At 50.9% G+C, this 22,875-nt stretch overlaps 1 protein-coding gene and 1 long non-coding RNA gene across 4 annotated transcripts; one reads left to right on the top strand and one right to left on the bottom strand.

The window, feature by feature from the left end:
• Positions 1-4,940: 4,940 nt before the first annotated feature.
• On the bottom strand, positions 4,941-9,307 carry LOC137675161 (uncharacterized). 3 transcript variants are annotated; one of them, XR_011049897.1, is made up of 4 exons: positions 9,144-9,296; positions 8,249-8,377; positions 7,403-7,602; positions 4,941-5,209 (listed from the first exon to the last, which is right to left on the bottom strand). It is a non-coding gene; the product is annotated as an uncharacterized lncRNA (long non-coding RNA). The 3 variants fall into 3 exon arrangements; XR_011049896.1 differs by lacking the exon at positions 4,941-5,209 and adding an exon at positions 5,731-7,095; XR_011049895.1 differs by lacking the exons at positions 4,941-5,209; positions 7,403-7,602 and having other exon boundaries at positions 7,717-8,377; positions 9,144-9,307.
• A 201-nt stretch (positions 9,308-9,508) lies between these two features.
• Positions 9,509-22,875, top strand: SENP2 (SUMO specific peptidase 2). The gene is made up of 18 exons (XM_068421003.1): positions 9,509-9,739; positions 9,968-9,993; positions 10,975-11,048; positions 11,207-11,328; positions 12,046-12,121; positions 12,656-12,734; positions 13,445-13,559; positions 14,216-14,319; positions 15,811-15,884; positions 16,564-16,621; positions 17,425-17,488; positions 18,207-18,323; positions 19,360-19,491; positions 19,886-20,089; positions 20,217-20,296; positions 20,974-21,058; positions 21,663-21,758; positions 22,287-22,875. Exons 1-18 carry the CDS (start codon positions 9,509-9,511, stop codon positions 22,347-22,349), a joined length of 1,800 nt encoding a protein of 599 aa, XP_068277104.1. The 3' UTR covers positions 22,350-22,875.

The raw sequence follows: 22,875 nt of genomic DNA, 5'->3' as shown, positions 1-22,875 counted from the left end.
CGGCAGCAGCAGCTCCGGAGAACCCTGGCTGTGGCTCTGCCCTGCTCTTTCCCAAGGGGATGTGGCGACCAACCCCAAGCCCTGAGGGAGCCAGCCCAGCTCCCCCAGCAGCTGAGCTGCCTCTCCCAGCTCCTCCACCAGCCTTAGCTGTGCCTGCATCACCCCGCTTCCCTCCCTAACACCGCTCTATTTTTGGCAGCAGGAAACCCCTCCTGGGCTGGTAACACCCCTTTGGAAAGCGCTCTGAAGAGTTTCCTCTGGAGGTAACAAAAGCCTCAATCATTTTCCCCTGGAGAAGGTGAAATAGCCGCCGGCGGCCCCGTGCCGGGGCCAGACTCTCTCGCCCAGGTGGGATCACACGGGATCCACGGGCGAGCGCAGGTGCCGGTGTCCCCGGCTCCCCGGGTGACACACGGCTCCGCAATGCAAAACCCTCCCCCTGACCTCACCGCCGAGCCTTATCGACGGGGCGTTGGAGCCGGAGGAGCCGAGCCAAGAAAATACTCGCGGGGTGAGATCACCTCAGCTGTCTCTGCGGCTCCCGAGATGCCTCGGCCGCGCCAAGCCCACATAACCGGGGTGTCACGGGCAGCGGGAGGTGCTCGCGCTGGAGAGGAGGTTTGCAGGGCTTAGGCTGGGCTCAGCGCATCTCCCGGGGTGATGGTGACAGTGGTGAGAGCGTCCCCCCGCCGCTGAGCCCCTGCGTGTGGGATGCTGAACTCCTCGAGCAGCTGCTCCGTGGAGATTTGCCCTATAAAGCTCCCTCCAGGTATCTGCTTCTCTCCCAAGCTCCAGCTTGGAGCTTGAAACCCCGACAAGGGTCTACGCCTTCGTGGGGAGGAGAGGACGTGGCTCTCGTCCCTGTGTCCCCAAGCAGGTGCTGAGCCTGGAAACACAAGTCCAGGCCCAGCACTGGGTGGATGGAAGGATGGATGGATGAATGGAAGTATGGGTGGATGGATGGAAGGACGGATGGGTGGATGGAAGGATGAATGGAAGGATGGATGGAAGGAAGGAAGGATGGATGAATAGAAGTATGGGTGGATGGATGGACGGAAGGAAGGATGGAAAGATATGATGGATGGAAGGATGGATGGATGGAAGCCGGGTGGAATGGAGAGCTGGAGTTGAAGGAACCACCCAAGCACCTTTGCTGTGCTGTTTCCCAGTGCAGGGGCAGCCCCCGGGCTGTCCCCTGAGGGTACTGGCACACAAACCCCATTCCCGTGGCTTTTCCCATGGCCGTGACTCAGATGGGGAACACTCCTCAACATGCCTGGGGAAGGTATGGGTGGGAACGGGGTCCTCCTGGCTTCTGCCCTGTCCCATCACTCCTTGCTGCTTCATGAGCTGGTGACTGATACGGCTCTTCCTCAGTGGAGGAAGGAGAGGAAAGATCCCTTCCTGCCCAGGGGGAAGCTCCCACAGCCTCAGTGGGGGCTCAGCTGGAGCAATGAGGGGACCTGCTGGAAAGAGGCTGGTGGGGACATCCACATGGGCAGCTGTCCCCCCGAGACACAGCTCCAGTGCTGCCCCTTTGCTCTGGAGAAGAGCAGGTTGCCTCCACACCTCGGAGTCGGAGCACTGAGAACCCCCCCCCTTGTTGGGGGCAGGGGGGGGATGCTGGGTCCGGTCCCAGGTGAGGGTCACACAAGGTTGGGGTGCTCCTGCTCCCCCCCACTGCTCATCCTGGGTGCTCTCCTCTTCTCCTGGGGCTCTTCTTCTCCTCTGTGCCCTCTGCTGAACAGGCAGCACAGGCCAAACCCTGGTGAAAGGGGCAAGGTAGGAACCACGAGGGACAAGGCACAAACTTGTGACAAAGCCACATGGCCATCAGAAAGGGGCCAGGACCTTTCTCCTCCTCCTCTTCTCTGCGTTTTAACGCCCACTGAGTCATTTCCATTCCTGGATGTTAAATTGTCCTTTTCCACTTTCCTTTGATTTCCCAGTTTCCTGAAAGGGGCTCGTTGGTCCTGACCTGCCAGACCCAGGAGCTTTGGTTTTGAGTCAGCGGCATCCGCCAAGGAGGTGGCAGCGAGAACAAAGGTGAAGTGTGGCCACCCGCCATGTCCCAGCTGGAGGCCACCAGCCCTGGCGGACACGGCTCAGCAGTGAGGGGGAGAGAAAAGGGCTGTTCACTCTTGTGCCTAATGGTGAAGTGAAATAAGAAGTGGGAAGGAGAACATCGGGCAAGGGGTGTTCTTCATCGCTGGACCCCAAGTGCAGCAGGAACTTGTTGCCTTCTTTGCTGCCTGCCCTGGTAGACCTGATGGTCTGTCTAGAGGGATTTTAGGCCACTCTCTGTGAGGAACTTGGCTCCCACTCACGGGGTGTCCAGGATCCCCAATCCTACCCCAGCTTTACCCAGAGGTGCTCCCACCTCAAGGCTTTACCCACAGGAGAAAGGTCAAGGGATACCAAGGGCGGGCGCGTCGGAGGCTGATGCCAAGGTGGGCACCAAGCTCCTGGTGGCCCTGTCCTGCTGGAAAAGGGCTCCAGCATGGAGCTTTTAAATTTTCATGAAAATATGGAATAAAAAAAGCAGGCAGGAGAAAAACCAGGTGTTCTCCCAAGCCCTCACCACGCTCCTTCTTCAACAGACCTTCTTCTCGGGGCACCTGGGCTGGGCTTTTTAGCTATCAAGATGTTCACTGCCTGAGAAATCGTAAAGACAAACTTAGAGCAGGATATGGAATATACAGTGGGAAGGAGGGAGAGATGGATGAAGAGGGAAGACCAAAAAATTGGGAAGAGCAGGACCTGAAAATGATGGGTACTGAGCTCTCTGGTGGCACGTTTCCACCAGACTCCCCCACTGAAGGTCTTCTTGCTTGCGGTGCAGCTCTGCTCTATGAGCCAGCTTTTCTGCCAAGGTGAGCCTCCTTGGGGAACATGGGGACAGGTCCACACATCTGCCCTGCACACAACCCAGCGTCAGTTCAGGAATCCCACAGCCAGCTCCGGGCAAGGACGGTGCCAGCACGCAAGTTCAGGTGTCAGAAGAGCAATAGCTGCATTAGCTGGGGTGAGTTAGAGCCCCTTTGGCCAGGGTGATGGAACTATTTTTGTTGTTCTGGAGATGACCTGTTCTTCAGAGCTCACCTGGCATCCCTGCATCGCATCCAGGCTGAGCCTCCGAGGGGAACGTGGAGATGAAGCCAAAGTGCACCGACAAGGTAGTCCTGCTCTTCTCAGCAGTCTCCCCTTTTGCAACATCCTGGGCTCATCTAAGGAAACCTTTGTCTGTGCACGGGCTAAACCTCAGTCTTCTGCTGCCCAGCCCAACACGGGAAGGTTGGGTTGGCCACTGAGCAAAGACCTTCAAGCAGAGCTGTGTGTTATAGCTGTGGGCTCAACAGAATCACAGAATCAACCAGGTTGGAAGAGCCCTCTGGGATCATCGAGGCCAACCGTTGCCCTGACACCACCATGGCAACTAGACCAGGGCACTAAGTGCCATGTCCAGTCTTTTCTTAAACCCCTCCAGAGATGGTGACTCCACCACCTCCCTGGGCAGCCCTTTCCAATGGCTAATGACCCTTGCTGAGAAGAAATGCTTCCTAATGTCCAACCTGAACCTCCCCTGGCCAAGCTTGAGGCTGTGTCCTCTTGTCCTATCGCTAGTTGCCTGGGAGATACAATAGAAAATGCCTCCGAAGTCCCGGCCCTCTGGAGCATTTCCTTAGCTCGCTGGAATTTCCGTTTCGTTCTTCCTCTCCCAGGCTCTTACCGAAAACCGATGTCACCACACGTGTCTCCTCGGCAGGCTCTGGAGACCGGCCAGCTCCCTTGGTCCCCCTCTCAGGTCTCTCACTCATTTGCAAGGAACAAGCTCGCAGAGGGTGTCAGCTTGGGCTCGCCCCTTGATTAATCACCGAAGGCGACTCTGCCAATCAAGGAAAGATTTACAAGGCGGGCAGGAAGCTCTTGTTTTCGCAGGAGTGCCTCAAACACACGCACACAGTAGGAAAAGCAAACATTCCAGGCATGCCGAGGGATCCGCGGGATAACAATTCCCCAAAGAGCCCGGATTAAGATAACTTGGCGGCACACGGAAACACTAAAACCTGGACTCAAGGATTTAATTGTCTTATTTAACAGAGAGCCCCGAGTGCTGGGTGGAACAACCTGAGCTACACGGGAACAGCCACCCCAGAGGGGCAGGGAGAGGGGCAGCAGCGATGCCCTGGGGACAACAAAGGTCAGGGCTGGCCCCCAGCCCTCTCCCAGCTCCATATGGTCACCAGAGCCTTCTGGCAGAGCTTCATGTGGGTTTGCCTTTGGAAACGCTCAGCCCTTCTCCTCAGCAAGTCGGGTGGGGGGGGGGGGTGTCACTGAATCAATGCAACACCGAACCCGAGTCCATCAGAGCAAAGAGAACCTCCGACCGCCGAGACCCAGGGAGGTGGTGGAGTCACCATCTCTGGAGGGGTTTAAGAAAAGACTGGACATGGCACTTAGTGCCATGGTCTAGTTGCCATGGTGGTGTCAGGGCAATGGTTGGACTTGATGATCCCAGAGGGCTCTTCCAACCTGACTGATTCTGTGATTCTGTGACCCCTGGCCTGAGAGCAGCGGTCGTCGTGCTGGGTTGATACCTGTCACCACCCACCCTACCCTAAAGCCCTCTGAAATGAGTGGACACATTCCCACCCTCTCTGGTCCCAAATGCCAACCCAGGAGATGACCAATGCCCCCACAGCCGCTTGCCTCCACCGAAATACTCCTCGAGCATCATCAGGGCTGAATGAGCAGAGGAACAGGCAGGCTAGAGCAGGTCTGGTCCCACCAGCAGCTTCAGCTGCTCCTACAGAATAACCTGGCTCATGGGCTGCTTGACCAGCTCCCTCCTGGCTGTTCCCCAGCTGTCACTGGCTGACAAACAGCAGCGATATTTTTTAATTTATGGGTTTTCAAGGGACTACGAGAAAGCCAGGAGGGAAACAGCACTTTGATTTATTTTTAAATAATCAGTCCCCGTGATGTTCTTCCCCTTTCTCTGATGCTCTTTTGAACTTCCTTTGTCCAGTTTGAACCAATTTTTCGAGGGAGTTCGCTCTCTGGCTGCATTTCCCAGAACTTGCTCCTGTTTGTCAAGTTATCTGGGCAACAAAGTCACACTTGTGAGGTTAGTCCTAACTACGTGTTGTGGGATAATCCAGACTCCATAGCAGGCTTTGAATCTCCAGGTGAAGAAGAGGAAGAAGCCCTGCAGGACAAGAAAGCGAGAAAGCACAGAAATTTTTGTCTCCCCCCTGAAAGGATCGGTTGCTGCATAAAGGCTCTTTTTTCATCTTTCTGCAAACCACCCCACGGAAAGTTAAAGGGAAGCACGTGCTTGAGTTCACAGAATCACAGACCAGTTTGGGTTGGAAGGGACCTTAAAGACCGTCTAGTTCCAACCCCCCTGCCATGGGCAGGGACACCTTCCACCAGACCAAGTTGCTCCAAGCCCCATCCAGCCTGGCCTTGAACACTGCCAGGGAGGGGGCAGCCACAGCTTCTCTGGGCAACCTGGGCCAGGGTCTCACCACCCTCACAGCAAAGAATTTCTTCCTCACATCTCATCTCAATCTCCCCTCTTTCAGTTTAAAACCGTTCCCCCTCGTCCTGTCACTACTTGCCCTTGTAAAAAGTCCCTCTCCAGCTTTCCTGTAGCCCCTTCAGGCACTGGAAGGTGCTAGAAGGTCTCCCTGGAGCCTTCTCTTCTCCAGGCTGAACAGCCCCAGCTCTCTCAGCCTGTCTCCAGAGCAGAGGGGCTCCAGCCCTCTGAGCATCTCCGTGGCCTCCTCTGGACTCGCTCCAACAGCTCCGTGTCCTTCTTGTGTTGGGGGCCCCAGAGCTGGACGCAGTAATTATCCTAGAATAAAATCCTCATTGACGCACTCAACCAGACACCTGCCATGCACTAAGAAGATGCAGATCACCCTGCGTGTTTATCCTTGAGGTCCTCCTCTCTTTCCTGCCTCTGTCCATCACCAGCCAACGCAGCAGAAGTCCAGGAGACCTCTCGACACCTAGTTCACAGCTTGGACACAGGTGCATTCTTCAAAAACTGGTTTTGTCCCAGTACATAGGATTGGCTTTAATGTGTGGCTCTGTGTTTCTTCTGCAATCACATGTATCAGCACCCTTCCAGCTCCATCCTCTTGACCACCAGTCAGGAGGACTGGTGTCGGGAGGACCGCTGCTGTCACCCACGACAGGCATGGGCAGGCTGGAGACTTTGGCTATAAACACCCCGTCTTTACACCCAGCCTGTCCCAGGTCCCAGTTTGCAGCCCTTTTCCAAACGCACCTCGGAGCAGATGCCTCTGGGCTCTCACCGAGGCCTCCAGCACCAGGACACCCACCCTGGGCATCGCTGATGGCCCCCCTGGGGTCTGTTTCCTGGCTGGGACCACATGGGGGTGGGAAGTGAGGGAATATTGGGGCAGGTGGGACTTCCCATCCTGATCTCAAAATGCAGCTGGGAGACCTGGCCAGGGTGTTTCTGGTGCCATCTGCCCTGCTTCACCTTCCTTGACTTCGTCCTTCCGTCCCTTCCCGTTCCCTCAGGCAATGTTAACCACCCACCCCGAAGGCATGGCGGGATGGGGGTGAGAAGGTCCCACGGCCACCACGCCACCCAGCTGTGTTCAGGAGAAGGTCCCACAGCCACCACACTACCCAGCTGTGTTCAGGAGAAGGTCCCATGGCCACCACACCACCAGCTGTGTTCAGGAGAAGGTCTCGTGGCCACCACACCACCCAGCTGTGTTCAGAGTGGGTGCTGGGGACAGCACACCCATCTCCTCTTTCGACGCATGGGCCCAGGGGCTGCGGGCAGGGGTCTGGCTCTCTGGGTGTGGGTGGGAGCGTGGCATCTCTGCCCTGCTATGAGCAGTGTCACCCCAGGATGAGGATGGTGGAGAGCCACGACCAGACAGGGACCAGACACCTCACCGTTACACAGCTGGGGTTCACGAGATGACGTGCCACCTCCACACAAGCCCCTGCCATGGCAACAGCGACGGGAAGCTGAGGGACCCCTGCCCCGTGCTCACAGTCCTTCTTGGTCCATAAAGTGGTGGAGATGGTGGTGTCCCTGCTGAGCTGAGTGACAAATGACACCAATAATGACAGATTAAGTACATTCTGCTTTGTATACCTAAAATTAGGTGTATGCCTGAACTTCCACTCCTTCCTCTAAACCCCAATTAATCATTCAGTGGCATTACTTTGTTATCCCACTGATTAGAAACACGCAGCTTCAGTATCCAACATCGCTTCCACACTGCTCTAAAGGCAGAGACTTTGGGTAACAAACAATTAACGAGCCCAGGTTCTGTAATTAGCTGTCAGATGGGACACAAGGAACCCCCGTGGATTCAAGCAGCCGGTAACAGGATTCTGGATTTACCTGCGCCAAATGTCATCAGTTTGAGTCATGACACATGAGCAAGGAGCTCAGAGGCGGAGTGAAGGATTGAGGCATGACCTTGACCATGAGCTGCATAAATTACAGGGGCTGAGAAATGTAACCGATGTAAAACCGCACTGCGAAGCCACGCCTGGAGTTAGGACACGCAGCCGCTCACATCTGGCTGGTGGTGTATGTGCCTGGAGGAAAAAAAGGACATTTTTACCATATATGTGAGAGGGGGGGGGGGGAAAAAAAGGGCATTTCATGTAAGGTGTGACAGGAGACACAACTCCCAGAAGAAAGATTCTCAGTGTGGTTGCATTAATTTAATGAAATTCTAATTTATGTATTTGGTTATTGATGTTTTAGAGATCGCTGTAGTCTTCATACCAATGCATTAAAAAAAAAAAAAATCAGATCATGTAACGCAGCATTAACTGTCCTCACACGCCTGGGGCAAAACCTTCGGGCTGCAGAGGACGTGGGACAGGTGCCACAGTCACACTGACACCCCAGGTACTTCTCCAGCACAAAGCCGTTCACACAGAGGTTTGAAAAATCATTTAACAGCATTAAAATCCCTGTCCTGGGGATGGCGTTAGGAGGCACAGAGCAGCTTGGTTAAAACAGCAAACAATTCCTGAGAGGATATTTTTTTCTGAACCCTGACTCCTCCTGCGGTGGGTTATAGCACAGGGATGGAGGAAACTCCAGCTGGGGGGATGTAATCCTGCAGCCCCAGGGCTTGAGGTGGGGGGTCCCAGGGCAGGAGAGGAGCCTCAGCACCACCCCTGCTCCCGGCACAGCGGGAGGGCGGCTGGGCGAGCCTCGTGGGTGCCACACCTGAGCCCAAAGGCCACCATCCTCCTCCTCCTCTCGCAGTGTGGAGGATGCTGTCCGGCGGGTTCAGCGCTCTGGGTTTGTCTCCGCAGCTCCAGCCGTACAGAAATAAGCTCCAGCCGCGGGATCCACCTGGAACACACGGCGGGGAGGGGGGGGGGGCAAAGGGAGACGGCGACTGAGCGAGCATCTGCGAGGGCCAGGGAGGTGCTGAGCGGGGCTACCGTGCCCTCTGCCGGGCTGCACCACAGCCCTGCCCGCTCCCACATCGCACTTCTGCATCCACCGCTCAAGCACCTTCCTCAGCCAAAGCCCTGATGAACAGGGCGGTAATTAACTAATGAGCAAAGTCGTTTTCAATCAGTCCACCCAGACCCCACCGCCACTCCGGCTCCGCGCGGGTGTGAAAAGCAACAAGGGCTCCCCCCCCCCAAAGCCATCCCGGCCCCCAGCCGCTCCCCACCGCGGAGCTGACAGCGGATAACGGGGAGACGCCGTGTTAAACGGCCCGGTGATCGGTGGGGCATGGCGGGGGGTCCCTGGAAAAGCCAGGCGAACCCCCCCCGGGATCCAACCCCCCCCGGACACGCGGTGCCAGGCAGCCCCGGAGCGGCGGGGTCGGGAGCGGAGGCCGGTAGCGCGATGCCGTTAACGGCCGGTAGCGCGGTTGGCACCTGGCTACGTCACGGCTCCGGTAACGGTGCTACAGCCCCGGACGCTCCGGGATCCGCTCAGTCGGGCTGCGGCCATGGATCAGGCGGCCGCTCCGGCGGAAGCTCCCGAGGGGACCGGCACAGAACGCAGGGCGCCGAGTCGGCGCAGGGCTCGGTAAGCCCCAGGGTCCGATCGCCTCAGCCCCGGCGGGGAGAGGCACCGCCCCGCGCCCGGGCTCACCTACCGGTGTCCTCCGGGGGCGAGAGGGGGCTCCTCCGCCCACGGGGTGCCAGCTCCATCCTCACCGGGACGCCGGCCTCTCCCCACCGGGGAGCTCCCGCCCGCTCCCGGCGGCCAGGCACACGCTCGGTGCCTCGCTAGAGCCCGGTTTGAGGCTTTTTGAGCAGGGAAAGCGCCCCGCCCCGCTGAGGGAGGGCACGGAGGGCCGGCCGAGGCCGGTGGGGCGGGACGGGGCCGGCCCAGCGGGCGGGGATAAGGCGGACGGGGCGGACCGTTAATGGCCGCCTCCGGTAACGGAAAAACGGCAACGTGCATGCGGGCTGGCATTGCTCCGCCCCCGGCCAGCCTTGAGGGGCGGGGGGCGGCCCCATGGGGCGAGGGGCGGTCCCTGGGCGGTCCCCGGGCCAGGAGCGGGCGGGCACTAGCGGGGAGGCGGCCCTGCGCGATGGCCGCGCTTCCGCCGCGGGCGGCCGGGGCCTCTATCCCAATGGCTCCCGGGGGCCCTCGGCGGCGCCGCCGCCCGCCGCCCCGCGCCTCCCGGCAGCCCCTCGCTCTGGCTGCCCGCCCCTGGGCCGGGCCCGACCCCCCCCGTCCGGGGTGGTAGGGCTCCTGAGGGGCTCCCGTGAGCTCCAGGCCATCCCCCGCCCCCTCCGCTTGGGCAGGGCGGTGGGGGAGCACCCCGCACCCCTCCTGGCCGGGCTGGGGGGCTCCGTGGCCGGCTCCCACCGCTGTCGAGTCGCTCTGTGCCCACGGTTACAGTCGTTGACGTGTGATGCTGAGCTGATGGCGGGTTCCTGATGTTCCTCATAAGTCCGTTGGCAAACTCAGCCCCTCGTTTGCTTTCCATCTGCACGGTGAGGGTTTGGAAAGAAGAAGAGGGGTGGAGAGTGTGTGTGTGGAAGGAGCAGGGAACAGTAGGGGAGATATATTGGATGGAGGAAAGTCGTGGTGTAAGGGTATGGTATGTATGTGGAGTGGAAGAAAGGAGGATGGTGCAAGGTGCCGTTAAGGATAGCAGTTACTTTTTGTGCTCCTGATACAAAAGATAGTCCAGAATCGATGATAGCAAAAGGGTTTGGGAGTATTACAGTTGAAAAATTCTTTTCTGTAAGAAAGACCAAAGAATTCTTCAAAGAATCCTTGCTGTCTGTCATGGCATTTTCGGAGGCAAATAGAAAAAAAAAAACAAACCCAAAACTAGGAACAACCTTTGCGCTCTGTTCCCAAAATCAAAATTTTTACTAGATTTTATCATTGTTATCAAGCGATATAACACTTGGACTTGTGCTTTGTAAGAAAGGGTGCAGCTAAGAATTATTTCAAGAGCTAGTTCACGAGCACTGATTTAGCAGCAAGTTATTGAAGTGGGGGTACACACAAGTTGCTTTCCCACCTTTTATTTTCTGTCCTACTCAGGTTTTTCTTTGCGATTCAGTGTGGTGACTTAGGAACTGAGATGGCTTTGTCATCTCTGGTATGCTGCTTTCCTTGAGGAAAGAGGCAAACTTTACATATGAAGCATTTTTTTGGTGATAGGAACAAAGGTAAAACATGAGGAAGCATTAAAGGAACGAGAAAAAGAGACCTAATATGCTTTAGTGGGATAATTAGCTCTCTGTGAGCAGTGCATTGAGTGGGAGAGGTGGGGGGTGTTGAGAGATGCTCAGTGGTGGCAGTTGGGGGGATGTGTCTGAGATGTTCCGAGGGGTGCTTGGAGGGGGAGATCTTTGGGATATGAAGACTCACTTTGGAAGTGTGGGCCCTGTGAAGGGAAGTCAGCCTCTTAGAAGCTTACTCATGGTTGTAAAACACTGTTCTGTGTGTTCTTTCCTCAGTGCTGGGTCACCTGTGGAAGATCCTGACAAGACTCGACCAAAAAAGAAAAAATCACGTATTGCACATTACAGAGGTATTTAATATGCCTGATTTTTCTTCTGCTGGTGGCAGAAGGGTGTGTAACTTGAAATGAGCTACGCTGCTTTAGGTGGGATTAAGGAGATGGGCTTTAATGCAAGCAGAAATCCAAATCCCCTTTTGAATGGCCTGTCTTTGCTTTTCTCGATTCAGCTCCCTTTAAGCGTGGAAAGAAAGTTGAAGAAGATTCTGCTGGGGTGAAGTTGCCAGACAAGGCAACACGCCAGAAGGCTTCAGTCAGCAATGGCGCTCCAACCACAAAGCCTGCGAAAAAGGTTAGCGAGAATTTTGAAAGTAGGTAGAATCTGTGCAAGGTGAAAGAGGAACCGGCTCTCCCCAGCGCATCCTGAAGCTGGGCCTGCTCCGAGCCTGGACGGCAGGAGGTGGTTCTGCTCTGTTTATCCCAGGCAGCTCTCGCACGCTGGGGAGAGCCAAAATACATGACAGTACAAGAAAAACTGCATCCTTCCTCTGGAGAAACCTCTTTCTGCTAGGTTCATTGTCCACCAGTCCAGGACAGGATTCCTGTAGGACTTTGGCTCTCTGAAAATGAGGCACAAACTGCCTGACTCCCTAGTTTGGTTCGAAGGTGTAGTGTTATTTCTCTTCCTGCCCCATAAGAGGATAAGAGGAATAAGAAGCTGTCATGCTCTAATTCTTCGTTCCTGAGGGAGTCATTAACTCTTCTTTGTACCAAATACATTTTTCAAGGGCTAAGCTATCACACTTTGGAAGGTTTAGGAGCTGACTGAGGACAACTCAGTGATATGCTTGTGTTGTTTTAATCACTGTGCCTATGAGAACCTGTATTAAAAAATTAAAGTGTACTTGTCAGAGATCCTGCAAAGATTTGCATTCTGCTGCAGTCTGAACCAGCAAATCATGGTCTCCAAGTCCGAGCAGAGCTGACTACATTTCAGGAGGTTTATGTTTGCTTGGATTCACATTCAGGTTATACTCACCTTGGTACTTTTTTTTTGTTTGTTTTTAAGATTCAGTATGTTTCTTGTGGCTTTTCACTTAAAAGACCAACTAAAAGACGAGCAGATTCTGCGCTGGAAGAAGCTGGTAAGGCTGACATCAAGTTACCAACTTGTTTCTTTTTCCCCCTCCCTCGTGTACTGTGCAACTCTACCTTTAGGCTCACGTACAGATTACTGAAGGCCCATTATCTAGGTAGCATCTAGGAATACTCGAGTGTGAACTCTGTTTCTTCCCTGCATCCTTGCATTGCTTCTGGATTGGGGCCGGGCGTTTCTCTTGTCATCTCAGTCCAAGAGCTGCCTTGGATGCAGTCCTTCAGTTCCGATGCGTCTGCTGTTTACTTGCCAGAAGTAAATTGTTTTAAATGCTAATTTTGGGTAGTAGTTCCCAATAACCCTTTTTTATTTCAGCTTTAGGCTGGCAATACCTTATGTGCACAACTTTCTGTAGTTGCCAATATGAAAATCTGGAAATATCCTAAAGTAACATAACACAAATATTATGATGTGAGAGAGAAAATGAAAATAAATTATGTTTGGTGAAGCTCTTTACTGTAAACTCATAAAACTCATCAGTTTCCTTCTATAGTTACTGATGGCTTATGCTCTTCTCTCGTAGATAATATCCCTCGTGGAACCAGGACTTGGTTCAATAGGGAAACACTGTCCCGTTCTCTCAAGGCAATTCCGTGTCTGAGGTAAAAATCCTTCTGTTTTCTTTGACTTCTTTGAAAGGTTTGCTGTCTTTCATTCTTGGAACTTCCTCTGTGTGGCCTAACATTTGCATCCCTGTCCAGATAATAACATTTTCCCAAGGTATTCTGGAACTCCTCCAGGCTGCTATATGAAGGGAGGTCTCCAGCTGCTTTTTTTTTTTTGTTCCTCCAACCAACTTTAAAGTTATTCTTTAGATCTAGGTACTTCATCGACACGGGAGATTAGATAAAGGTCTGTAGTAGGAGGAAGTGTTGAACTTGAGAAGAGGCTGAGAGCAGGAATGCTTGTGAAAAGGTCCTAAATAGTTAATTTGACAGCAAAAAATAAGTTGCTTTTTTTTTTAAAAAAAGAAAACAAAACCAAAAAAACCAACAACCTTTTGTCAAAAAAACCTCCATGATATTTGGCATAAAATAGTTCCTGACTTGATAAAAGGACTAGCCTTGGCCTTGCATTTGGGATTACTGTTTTGGGGATGCTGATGATCTCCAGAGATCTCTGCCAGAATGATTCTGTGAGGAAAGCAGTAGCTGCGTTGCAGTGCCAGTGTGCTAGCTTTCAGGAGAGCTGAGGGTTGGATGATGGTAGGAGTAACACACCTGCATGGGTCTTTAGTCTTCTGTATTGACTGTAGGAGGTGGATATTTGAATGTTCTCTTGATACTACTTCTTTTGCCGTTGATGTTTTTAGCACAAGCAGGAATGACAAATACCACACCAAACCAGGTGGCACCTTAACACTGAAGCCACTCATTAAGAAGTTGGAAGCCAGCAGACTGGGGAGGCTTTGCTCTGCTGCTGAAGAGGTAAGCTGGGTGAGAAAGGTGTCTTTTGAAATTAAACGACTTAGCAGTTATGACAAAGCTGTTTCGCTGTTGTGTCCTTAACCTAGCTCAGCTGGGATATTTACATGGCAACGTTAAAAGGATAAGGTGGGCAAAAAAACACTCTGTTGCCAATAATCCTTCCTTACAGGGCTATCTGAGAGGTCTTTCCCTGTCCTTTCCTTCCAATATCTGAAGGAGCTATTGGAAAATTCCTGATAAACCTAGCTGACGTGGGAGAAGAAGTTATACCAAAGTACTGGAGCAGCAGGCCATGGCAAGCTGTGGCGTGTGATTAAGATACTCTGGGGACTCCTAGTGCCCAATCATTATGTATATTGACAGGAATGCACATTAGCCTGAATTATTATGCAAGAGGTGCAGAGCACAGCTGAAGAGAAGAGGCCCCCATTTGAGGAAAGAGTTGCAGAAGGAACGTTGAGGTTTATAGTGGGACACAAGTTCCTAGAGCAGGGCTAACACAAAAGGAAGGGGTGGGAATTCCTGCTGAAGTAATACTCGAACAGTGTGCCGGTGTTTTGGGAACAGCCTGTGCAGTCTGCACGATATCCAGGTTACAGATTGGCTTCATGTGCAGTGGATCTAATCTGTTTGTTTTTTTCCCTCCGTTCTGCTAGAGTGTTCGTCGAGAAGAGAAGGAGAAACACGAACGGCTCTTGAAACTGTTGAAGGAAAGATATCCTGAGTGCCGCCCTAGTCCACAGCTGACAACCTTCTCCGAGTAATTATAGGAAAAATAACCATTAACTTTTTGGTGGTAACTTTGTACATGGAAGTGGAGGGGAATGAATCTTTCTGACTCTCAGGGTTCTGGACAGTGTCCCAGGGCAGGTGTTGGGGCAAACTAATTTTTCAAAGACCAACACCCCCCTTCAGCTCCCTGCAATGGAGCATGGATATTCTCTGAAGGTATATTCTAAAGGTGAAGATTCCTTTGGTGATATGGATGTTTTTCTCTTTCTGATACTCCTTTCTTAGCTCTGTGTTAAGAAGGGTAGTATCTAGTTCTGGTGCTGGCAGTGGAACTTCTAGTCTAAAAATCCACAGCGCTTGTTATTCTGCAGCACCATTAAAAAGAATTTCTCTTCCTCTTGTTTGCAATTGATGAGTTTTCCCTTGGTCCGGAATCCTGTTTTAGCTGAGGAGGTGAAACTTAAGGTCAACACAGAGAATGCCAGAATTTTCTCTGTTCCTTTCCACCTCCCCCAGTCCTTCTCACACAAATTATAGGAAGTTTTCTCTTTGCAGTGCACTACGTTGACAAAATCCCACTCGTGTGTAGAATTCCTAAAGCAACCTGCAAAGGGGAGCTTGTGTCTAATTCTGACTCGTGTATTAGCAGTGCTGAGGACATACGATACCTTATAACTGTGCCAGGAGATTGCACAAAGCTAACGACACGAGCGAAAAAACACAGAAATAACAGAGGCCATTATCTTAGTGGAATAATTCCACTTAAAAACTGTGCAGAAGGAGCCTAATTCTTGTAAAATAGTGATGCCAAGACGATGGTGAAGTTGCAGCGTGCCTTTCTGCACAGTAAAACAGGAGTGTTCCTGTGGAACGTGTCTAATGCACTCCAGCTGCTAATGAGATGTAGTCCTTGAGGTCAGAGTAGAGCAGGTCTGAAGCAGAATGTCCCACATGTAAGTATGTTGTGGACGTTGCATTCTCAGTGTCAGCACAATCTTTAATAAATAGGGTGAAAAGAATTGGTGAAGGGTGGTTGTCTCGTCCCAGAAAATAAAGGGGTGTCCTCAGATTAGTCCAGGTATTTGTAGGATGTGCAAAGAACACTTTTAAAGGAAAAATCAAAAAAGCCATTGATTTGATGGTGGAAAGGTAAAGGAATCAAATTTCATGACTGATTAGTCTCTCTTGAAATTCTGGAGACAGAAAATTTGACTCCTGTAGCTTCAGCATGCCCAAGTTGGAAGCAGCCAAGCTTCTGAGTGTAAACTGCCTCCTCGTGGAAGTGCCCTTTGTATCTTGTCGTGAAGCCAGTGCAGGAGACAGCACGTTTCTGTCAAGGGGTTAAACAGCCTCGTTTGACTTTCCACATTTCTGTTGCTTTTAACTATGGCTTCCAGCTCTAATGCAGACAGTTGTGTACAAATAAACTGTCTTTTCTAGTAAATTAGCATGCACTGATAACAAATGCCATATGTATAAAAACCGTGCTTCTTCTCTGTTGGTTTTTGCTACACCAAAGTGCTCGAGGCTGCTCTAAGGAACCAGTGGTCCTTCTGCATCGCCTGGAAGATCAGAAAAATGGAGGCAAAGTCTGTAAGTGTACGACACTAAAGACCATGATTCGTATCTGTTCCGCTTTGTAGGCAGACTTCAAATCAAAATAGGGCATTTCCTTAAGCCTCAAAGGTATAAATTATGGTAAAAAGGTTTGTCAGTGCTAGTGATCATTAATATGTGCCTATTTATAAGGAAATCTAAATCAGCCAGTGTGTTTCTGCTAGTGTAGCTTATGTCAGCTCTTAGAATGAAATGAGCTGTCTCTGGGAAGAAAGGAGGGGGAAAAAAAAAAGAGGGGGGAATACCCCCCCAAACCGTATCATATTGGCTAAAATGGCTTTGTAAGGTTTTTGTTGAGGTGAAAAAGTTTGTTTCAAATTGTACTTGAGAGACATTACTGTCCCAGTGATGTTTGTAGCTGCAGACATAACTCTGCACTAGGCAGGAGAACTTGGTAGTATCTGAGCCTGGTTTGGCAAAAATCACTTGTTTAGTCAAGTGTGCAACCTAGGATTTAAAACTTAATGAATGCCCTGTTTCAGATCTCACACACTCGCACATGATATTCAGAGTTCGGGCTGTTTGCCAGAGTTCAAACTTCCCAACCACAGAGTCTTCATTAAAAGTTTTGTTGTATTATCACCCAGAAACTGAGAGCTACGGACAGCTGATGGGGATTGAAAGGTGACTTCTTGTTTACTGCTTTTCTGTGCAGGTGTCAAATGTGCAGATGTCTGCAAGCCACAGCAGCCTCAGAGAAGTGACGTGCTCAGGTAGAGTCTCTTTTCATCATGGTTCTTGTTTCTTTTGGCTGTGTGTGCGTGTCTCTCTCAGCCTCCTGTAGTGTCCAGAAGAAGACAAATAGTATTTATCATCTCAGGGAGTGTCTTTCTGCCAAACCATTCATGAGCTGACATTTCATTGCCTTCACTTTCAAAGGAGGATCCTAAGCATAAAGATTAGAGAGCTGGTAAAGCCTGGTGGGACTGAGGCAGTTTTTGTGACTTACAGGATGCCTTGGGTTTGACCCTAAGACCAGAAAGGAAGCGTGCAGTTGGGTTGTCTGCCTGTTTGAGAGGCCAGAGGACTCGTTTGTAGTGGCCATCGGAGCTGGCAGGACGCCGAGTTCAGATGGCTTTGTGTCGTTGAGGGAAATAGGGGTTTGGTGGCAGTGAGTGCAGCTCCAGGGATTTTGGATGGCAGTCTGATGCACGCATCTTTCTGCAGTGACCTGCCCTTAACTGAGAGAGGACAAAGCGTAGACAGGAGCAGAGAGAGCTTCAGCTGTGGCAGTCCTGTTCTTTCCCTAATGCTGTCCCTATTCTTCTCCCCGCTGTGAACATTGGCGCTGTATTTGGCTCCCAGCTCTTCATTCTATCCCAGTCTTGCTGCTACGAAAGAATGATGCTGGAAGCCGAGATGATGTTGTCACACGTTCATGTGTACAGCTGAGGCTCTAGTCAGAATCAGCCTTGAAAAAGCATTTCTTATCCAGAAGGTGAATCTTTGAGCATTGCACGGGACAGTAGGGATGTACAGCTCACTTCTCTCTCTTCCTCGCTCCCTCTCCTCGCAGGTCCAACACACCAGCAGAAAACTCTCGTGAACAGGGAGGACCAGTCAACCAAGCCGTTGCAGTGGTAAGCTTGTGTTATTCATTATTTCACTTTTTAGGAAAATAGAGCTATTTGGGATCAGAAATTGGTGCACTCTTCACTTAAATATATTATTGAGGAAGGAATGGATTTGTCCTGCTTGTTTTTCCCAGGGAAAGTGGGAGCATTATTTGATGAGTGGCACTATCACAAAGGGTTTCTCACTGCCATTAATTTTGTTTCTGGAGTGTTATGAGCACACTACACTGTACTATTTTTATTCTTCCCCTTTAATGTGTTGGGTATAGCTTCAAAATCTTTAGTGCACAGACTTAGTTGACCTGCAAAGCTGAACTCTGGTATCTTTAATGTTGTCTTGTTTTGTGAGATAGGAAGTAACATCTCTTTGACTTTCATCTCTGGTCAGGATTGAGATCAAAAATAAAATACTAATCATGAAAGTCAGAAATATTAATCTCAATCTCAACTTGATGCCTGCATGTGGAGTCTTTGCTGGGGTTCTTAATGCTAGTCCAAGCCAAACTAACTTGCTGCCTCTCTTGCCTCCATTCAGTTTTGAGTGCGGCACTATGTGGGTGCACAGTGGGAAAGCAGTCACCAATAAACAGTAACTTTGGAGTTTGCTGGTTGGATGTGTGTACAAAAACCCTTCCAGTTTTATACATGAACAAGGTTTTCTGCCCTATACCCTAGCAAACAAATCTGTGCTTGCTTGCTAGCTTAACGTCCTTTTGTCTAACAGAAACAGGTTCCAGACGTGGCACCTGTTCAGTCCAGAAAATCACCTGCCCGTGATGTGGAAGGAAAGAAATTCCCAAGCTTGGCAAGACCAGTAGAAGGCTTCTGTCTGCTCTCAGAGGTACCATAGCTGCCAGTGTGTTACACAAAGCAGAAGGCTGTGAAGCAGCTGCGAGGAGCTCCATTTGTTCTAGGTGGTTCTTAAGGCTTTTTGAAACCTTAAGAACTTGCATTTAACCTGAGTGTCTGCAGCTGTGACTTTGCAGTGCAAGGGGCAGCAATCAAGCTGATTTTAAGGATTAATATGCTCCCCATGCTCCTTCAGTTGTGCTAACCCAAGGGTTTGTGGGGCTTCTGCTACCAGGACAAAAACTAGTCCAGGTTTAACAACAGTCTCCCAGAGTAGTGCTAACCTGATTCATACGGTTATATTGGATCTGCCTCTTAACACGTCCTCCCATGGTGACAGAACCTGAAACACAAGCTTTTGCTGCTCCACGGTGATGCATCTCTTGTGGGGGACCTGAGCATCTTGTGTACGTCCTCAGGATCTCGGAGTCGTGCATGTAACAGCGGTCACAGGCGTTCACTTAGTGACGCTGTTCGAGGGGGAGTGGGAGTTCAGGTTTCCCTACTGCCATGAATTTTGGCTGCTTTTATCCTTCGGCGTTGCAGCCGTGCTGATCTAATTGAGCCCCTCCTTTTCTGCCCGTTGAGGATTGGCTTGGAAAGGGCTAGCAAATGTAGAGTTTACCAAGACTGCAGAGTGATGCTCAGGACAAGGAAAACCAGGTATTTCCCATGTTTTGCTAGCCCAGATTCAACCCAGAAGGAGATGCTGTTGCAGACCAGAGTATTTTATACCAACAGACCTAGTGGTTTATTTGCATTCCTTAAGCAGACTGAGATAGAAACATCCATGTTTTCCATCAGCTCCCTTTGTGAAAACAAATTGAAGCAAACCTGGGCTCTAAAGTTCAAAGTTAGGATGCCGAAACAAATAAAAAAGTGCTATTGCTGACTTAGCAACAAAACTGGCAAAGCCAGTAGCTCTGTCACCTGAGCTTAATGTACAGGCCTTGTTTCAGGTGCCCACAGGTCAGCGTGCTGAGTCCTCTGTTTCACAAGTTCCTTCCCCATTTAATTGTTCATTTCAGGCCATGGAGAGAGAGGTCGATGCCGCATTTGGCCAAGGTCTGCCAAGTGAGGTCCTGAGCAGTGCCTTCAACCTAGAGATCACTCGTGAATCCATCTGCACGCTGAGGGAATGTCGCTGGCTCAATGATGAGGTAAAACCAGCTGCAGCACAGTGATACTGTCATTCAGCACTGATTTAAATTACCCCTTCGCTGTTAGTTCAGGTTATTTGATGACCTCCACTGCACAGCCTAGAAACATCTGTACGGTTCTTATTTCAGGTACTTAAGGGTCTTAGTGTTTCTGGAAGTTCCTTCTTGTCTGATGCAGCTTCCAGGAGTTAGTCTAGGTTAGTGCAGTGGGTGGCAGGTGTTTTTACCATAACTGCAGAAGTAACCAAAAATTCTCAGGACAAAAGCTGATGGCTGAGGCTGGAGTTCTCTCAGCTGCGTACTTAGGGGTGACCAGCAAAGACATGTGGCTGTATTTTTCCTTTGGTAAGCTAGTGTCTTATTTTACATCTCAAGTTTACTCTTTGTGGTACAGGTCATTAATTTCTACATGAATCTGGTGATGGAAAGAAGTAAAAAGGAAGGCTATCCAACAGTCCATGTCTTTAGCCCTTCCTTTTATCCCAAACTAATTTCTGCGGGCTACGATGCAGCAAAGAGGTGGACCAGAGGGGTGGATCTCTTCAGTTGTGACATCATCTTAGTGCCCATTCGCTCGAGAGAGCACTGGGCTCTAGTGGTGAGTCAAACTGGCTTTTTATTTAGAATTGGATGGGGAGAAAAAAGTAGGAAGAAAAGTCGTTTAGATTTTGGTGTGTGTGCAGCACAAGGTTACGCTTTGTCTAACAGTCACCTTTTAATAACAGGCCATCGATATCAGGGAGAAGACTGTCAAATACTATGATTCACTGGGAAGAAATGGAGAGTGGAGCTGTGGAATTTTATTGTAAGTAACTGCTCAGTCAATGCTTTCGTGTTGTGAATGATGAGAAGGTTTGGGGGGTTTGTCCCTGTAACACGACTGCACGTTTTCGCATTTCTTGTAGATAACGAAACGGAAATCTTTGATTCCCTCGCTGCGAGTTGTGGGACGTTGGCTGCTTCCCCAGTCTGACATCGTCCCCTCCGCCCAGGGTCTTGGCTGCCTCTATTCTGCCACCTTCCCACTGTATGCACAGACAAAGCGTCACTGTCAGATACGTGCCGGCCCCGTGGCACACGTGGACTGACCTTGTTAGTAACCCGTAAAACTGGTGTGTGGGATTAAGGCACGTGGTAGAATTATGGCACTGCGGTTCCTTACTTGGTTTTTCTCTTCCTCCTCTGCTGATGTGTGATTTGGGGTGGTTTGACCTCTGCTGAGCAACGAGCTTATGCTTTTGTGGGAGTCTCTGTTGGAGTCGGTGCTCTCGTTGCTGATCAGGAACCATCAGCTCGCAGCCTCTCACTGTGTTTGTAAAGTCAAGATTGGATTTTTCCTCCCAACGCCTTAAATCAGCTGCTGTGAGGATCCTCTGACATTTTACTGTCCTGCCGTTCAGCTTCCCGTGATCCTGCGGCGGCTCCTTGTTTGTTGGCCTAAATTCCAGAGGTGAAGAGGGGTTTTTGTTTTGTTTTAAACAGCCGATACCTGCAAGAAGAAAGCCTTAAAAAAAGAAACGTGGCACTGACTGTCTCCGAGTGGACTCTTCGCAGCATGGAGCCAGATGTACGTGAGCGCTACTTGGGATTGAAATGGGAACTGTAATTCCTCGTCACGATGGTCTTCACACTTTCTGATAAGCCTTTAGAGCACGGCCATAAGCATCTGGTGGTCTTACAGTACCTCTTCAGGCTGCAAGCGGAGCAGGAGCCCAGGCTGGGATTTCGCAAGTCAAATTTAAGCACCTGTTTAGCTGTTGTTCAAAAATCAGGTTTGGATTTGGGTTAATTATTCTTGTTTGGAGCACAAATCGTGGCACGTTACAGAGCAGAGGGTTGAGCTGGTGTTTCTCAACAAGTTCGTAATCAAAAGTGGTATCTAAAGGCCTGATTTAAGACACACAACACGGTGCAAACCTCGAGACACCGTGCAGGGAGGAAGGCTGCTGTCCCTTATCAGCCTGCCAAGGGTTTGGGTTGTAACATCCAGGTGAAGGAAGCGGAGGGGAGGGATGAGGGGTGGTTAATTGGGGCTGTTCCTTGTGTGCACGGTGTGCAAGTAGGTTGACGAGGGTCTGGTTAGTGCCTTGGTGGGGTGGGTCATTGTGCTCCTTCCAAATTGCTTTGCTTTTGAGACAGACAAAATTCTCCCTCTCCTTTGCCTTCCTCAGGACATCCCTCAGCAGTACAACGCGAGCGACTGCGGGGTCTTTGTGTGTAAATATGCAGATTACTTCTCCCAAGACAAACCGCTGACCTTCAACCAGGTGAGTGAAGGTTATAAACAGCTCCAGACTTGTTCACCCAGGCAGCAGAGCCGGGGAAGCTCCGCAGGGGCAGGGGCTGAGGCTTCGCCCCTCTCTCCGGTCTGGGTGCGCGGTGGCCGGGTTGGAGGTTGGCTCAGCAGGGCAGGGCTGCGTTCTCCATCCTTACGGCTGGTATCTGCTTCCTCGCTGAGTCAGTGAGGTTCCTCTTGGGCGAGATCCTGCAGCCAGAGGCTTTGTGCTGTCTGGCCTTTGTGTCTTCTGGGGAAATGGGGTTCACCCTTTGACCAGTGAAGACACTGGTTCTTTTCCAGCGCAGTGATCTTCTATGAAAGTGCTTGTGAGCTGTGGTGTGGGCGAGTGAATCTGGGTTTGTTGGGTTGTCACATCACCCTCTTGGAGTGAAACCCACGTCACACCCAAACGGCAACTGGGGACAGTTCTTAAAAGGAACTTTGTGTTAAAGAATGTTTATGTCTATTTTCTGCCTCTTTCTGCTGTGACTTTGATGGATTTTTCTTTTCTTTCCAGTTGCACATGCCTTCCTTCCGCAGGAGGATGGTGTGGGAGATAATCCACCAGCAGCTGCTGTGAAACGGGCACTACTGCAGTGACACTGTGATCACCTGCGGGGGACAAGCTCTTATTTTAGTTAGGGGGAGGGGTGCGTTGGTTTGTTTCTGTCTCTGGGGAGTTATCTCATGTGAAAAGAGAAGTATTTATTTTCTTGTTATTGAAATATATCTTTTATAAAAAGCCTTACTGGAGTGAAACTCTGTCTGGTAAGGACAGAGAGTGAATTTTTTTTTTAATTGAAAACTCTGCTGTGTCAATGTTTTAGCTCATTTATACAAGGAAGAAGACTCTAGGCAGGAGCACAAAGTCCTGAAGGGGCAATGGGGGTGAGATGAGGCAGCCCAACCCTGGGAATACCGCTGGAGGGGATCCCTCTGGCTCTCTCAGAGGATAGATTGCCCCGTAGCTGGTTTGGAAGCCACGTGTTGGAATGCTTGGATAAATAACCGTGTCAGAGGGTTTCTGTGGTGGCCCAGTTACCACGATGTGAGGGGATTCCTCACTGGGGACGAGGTGTCTCCTCTCCTCAGCTCTGGGGGGAAGG

This window comes from Nyctibius grandis, chromosome 32 (assembly GCF_013368605.1).
Source record: "Nyctibius grandis isolate bNycGra1 chromosome 32, bNycGra1.pri, whole genome shotgun sequence".
In the NCBI taxonomy this organism is placed as follows: Eukaryota; Metazoa; Chordata; class Aves; order Nyctibiiformes; family Nyctibiidae; genus Nyctibius; species Nyctibius grandis.
The sequence above is the reverse complement of the archived record's forward strand: the minus strand, read 5'-3'. Positions and strand labels throughout refer to the sequence as shown.

Bases quoted from the DNA above. Each gene is read 5' to 3' on its own strand.
- SENP2 (XM_068421003.1), top strand. From the start codon at position 9,509: ATGGGGCGAGGGGCGGTCCCTGGGCGGTCCCCGGGCCAGGAGCGGGCG. The intron at 9,740-9,967 runs GTAGGGCTCCTG...TGGCAAACTCAG, and splicing joins GACCCCCCCCGTCCGGGGTG to CCCCTCGTTTGCTTTCCATC. The intron at 20,297-20,973 runs GTAAGTAACTGC...TGTTTTAAACAG, and splicing joins TGGAGCTGTGGAATTTTATT to CCGATACCTGCAAGAAGAAA.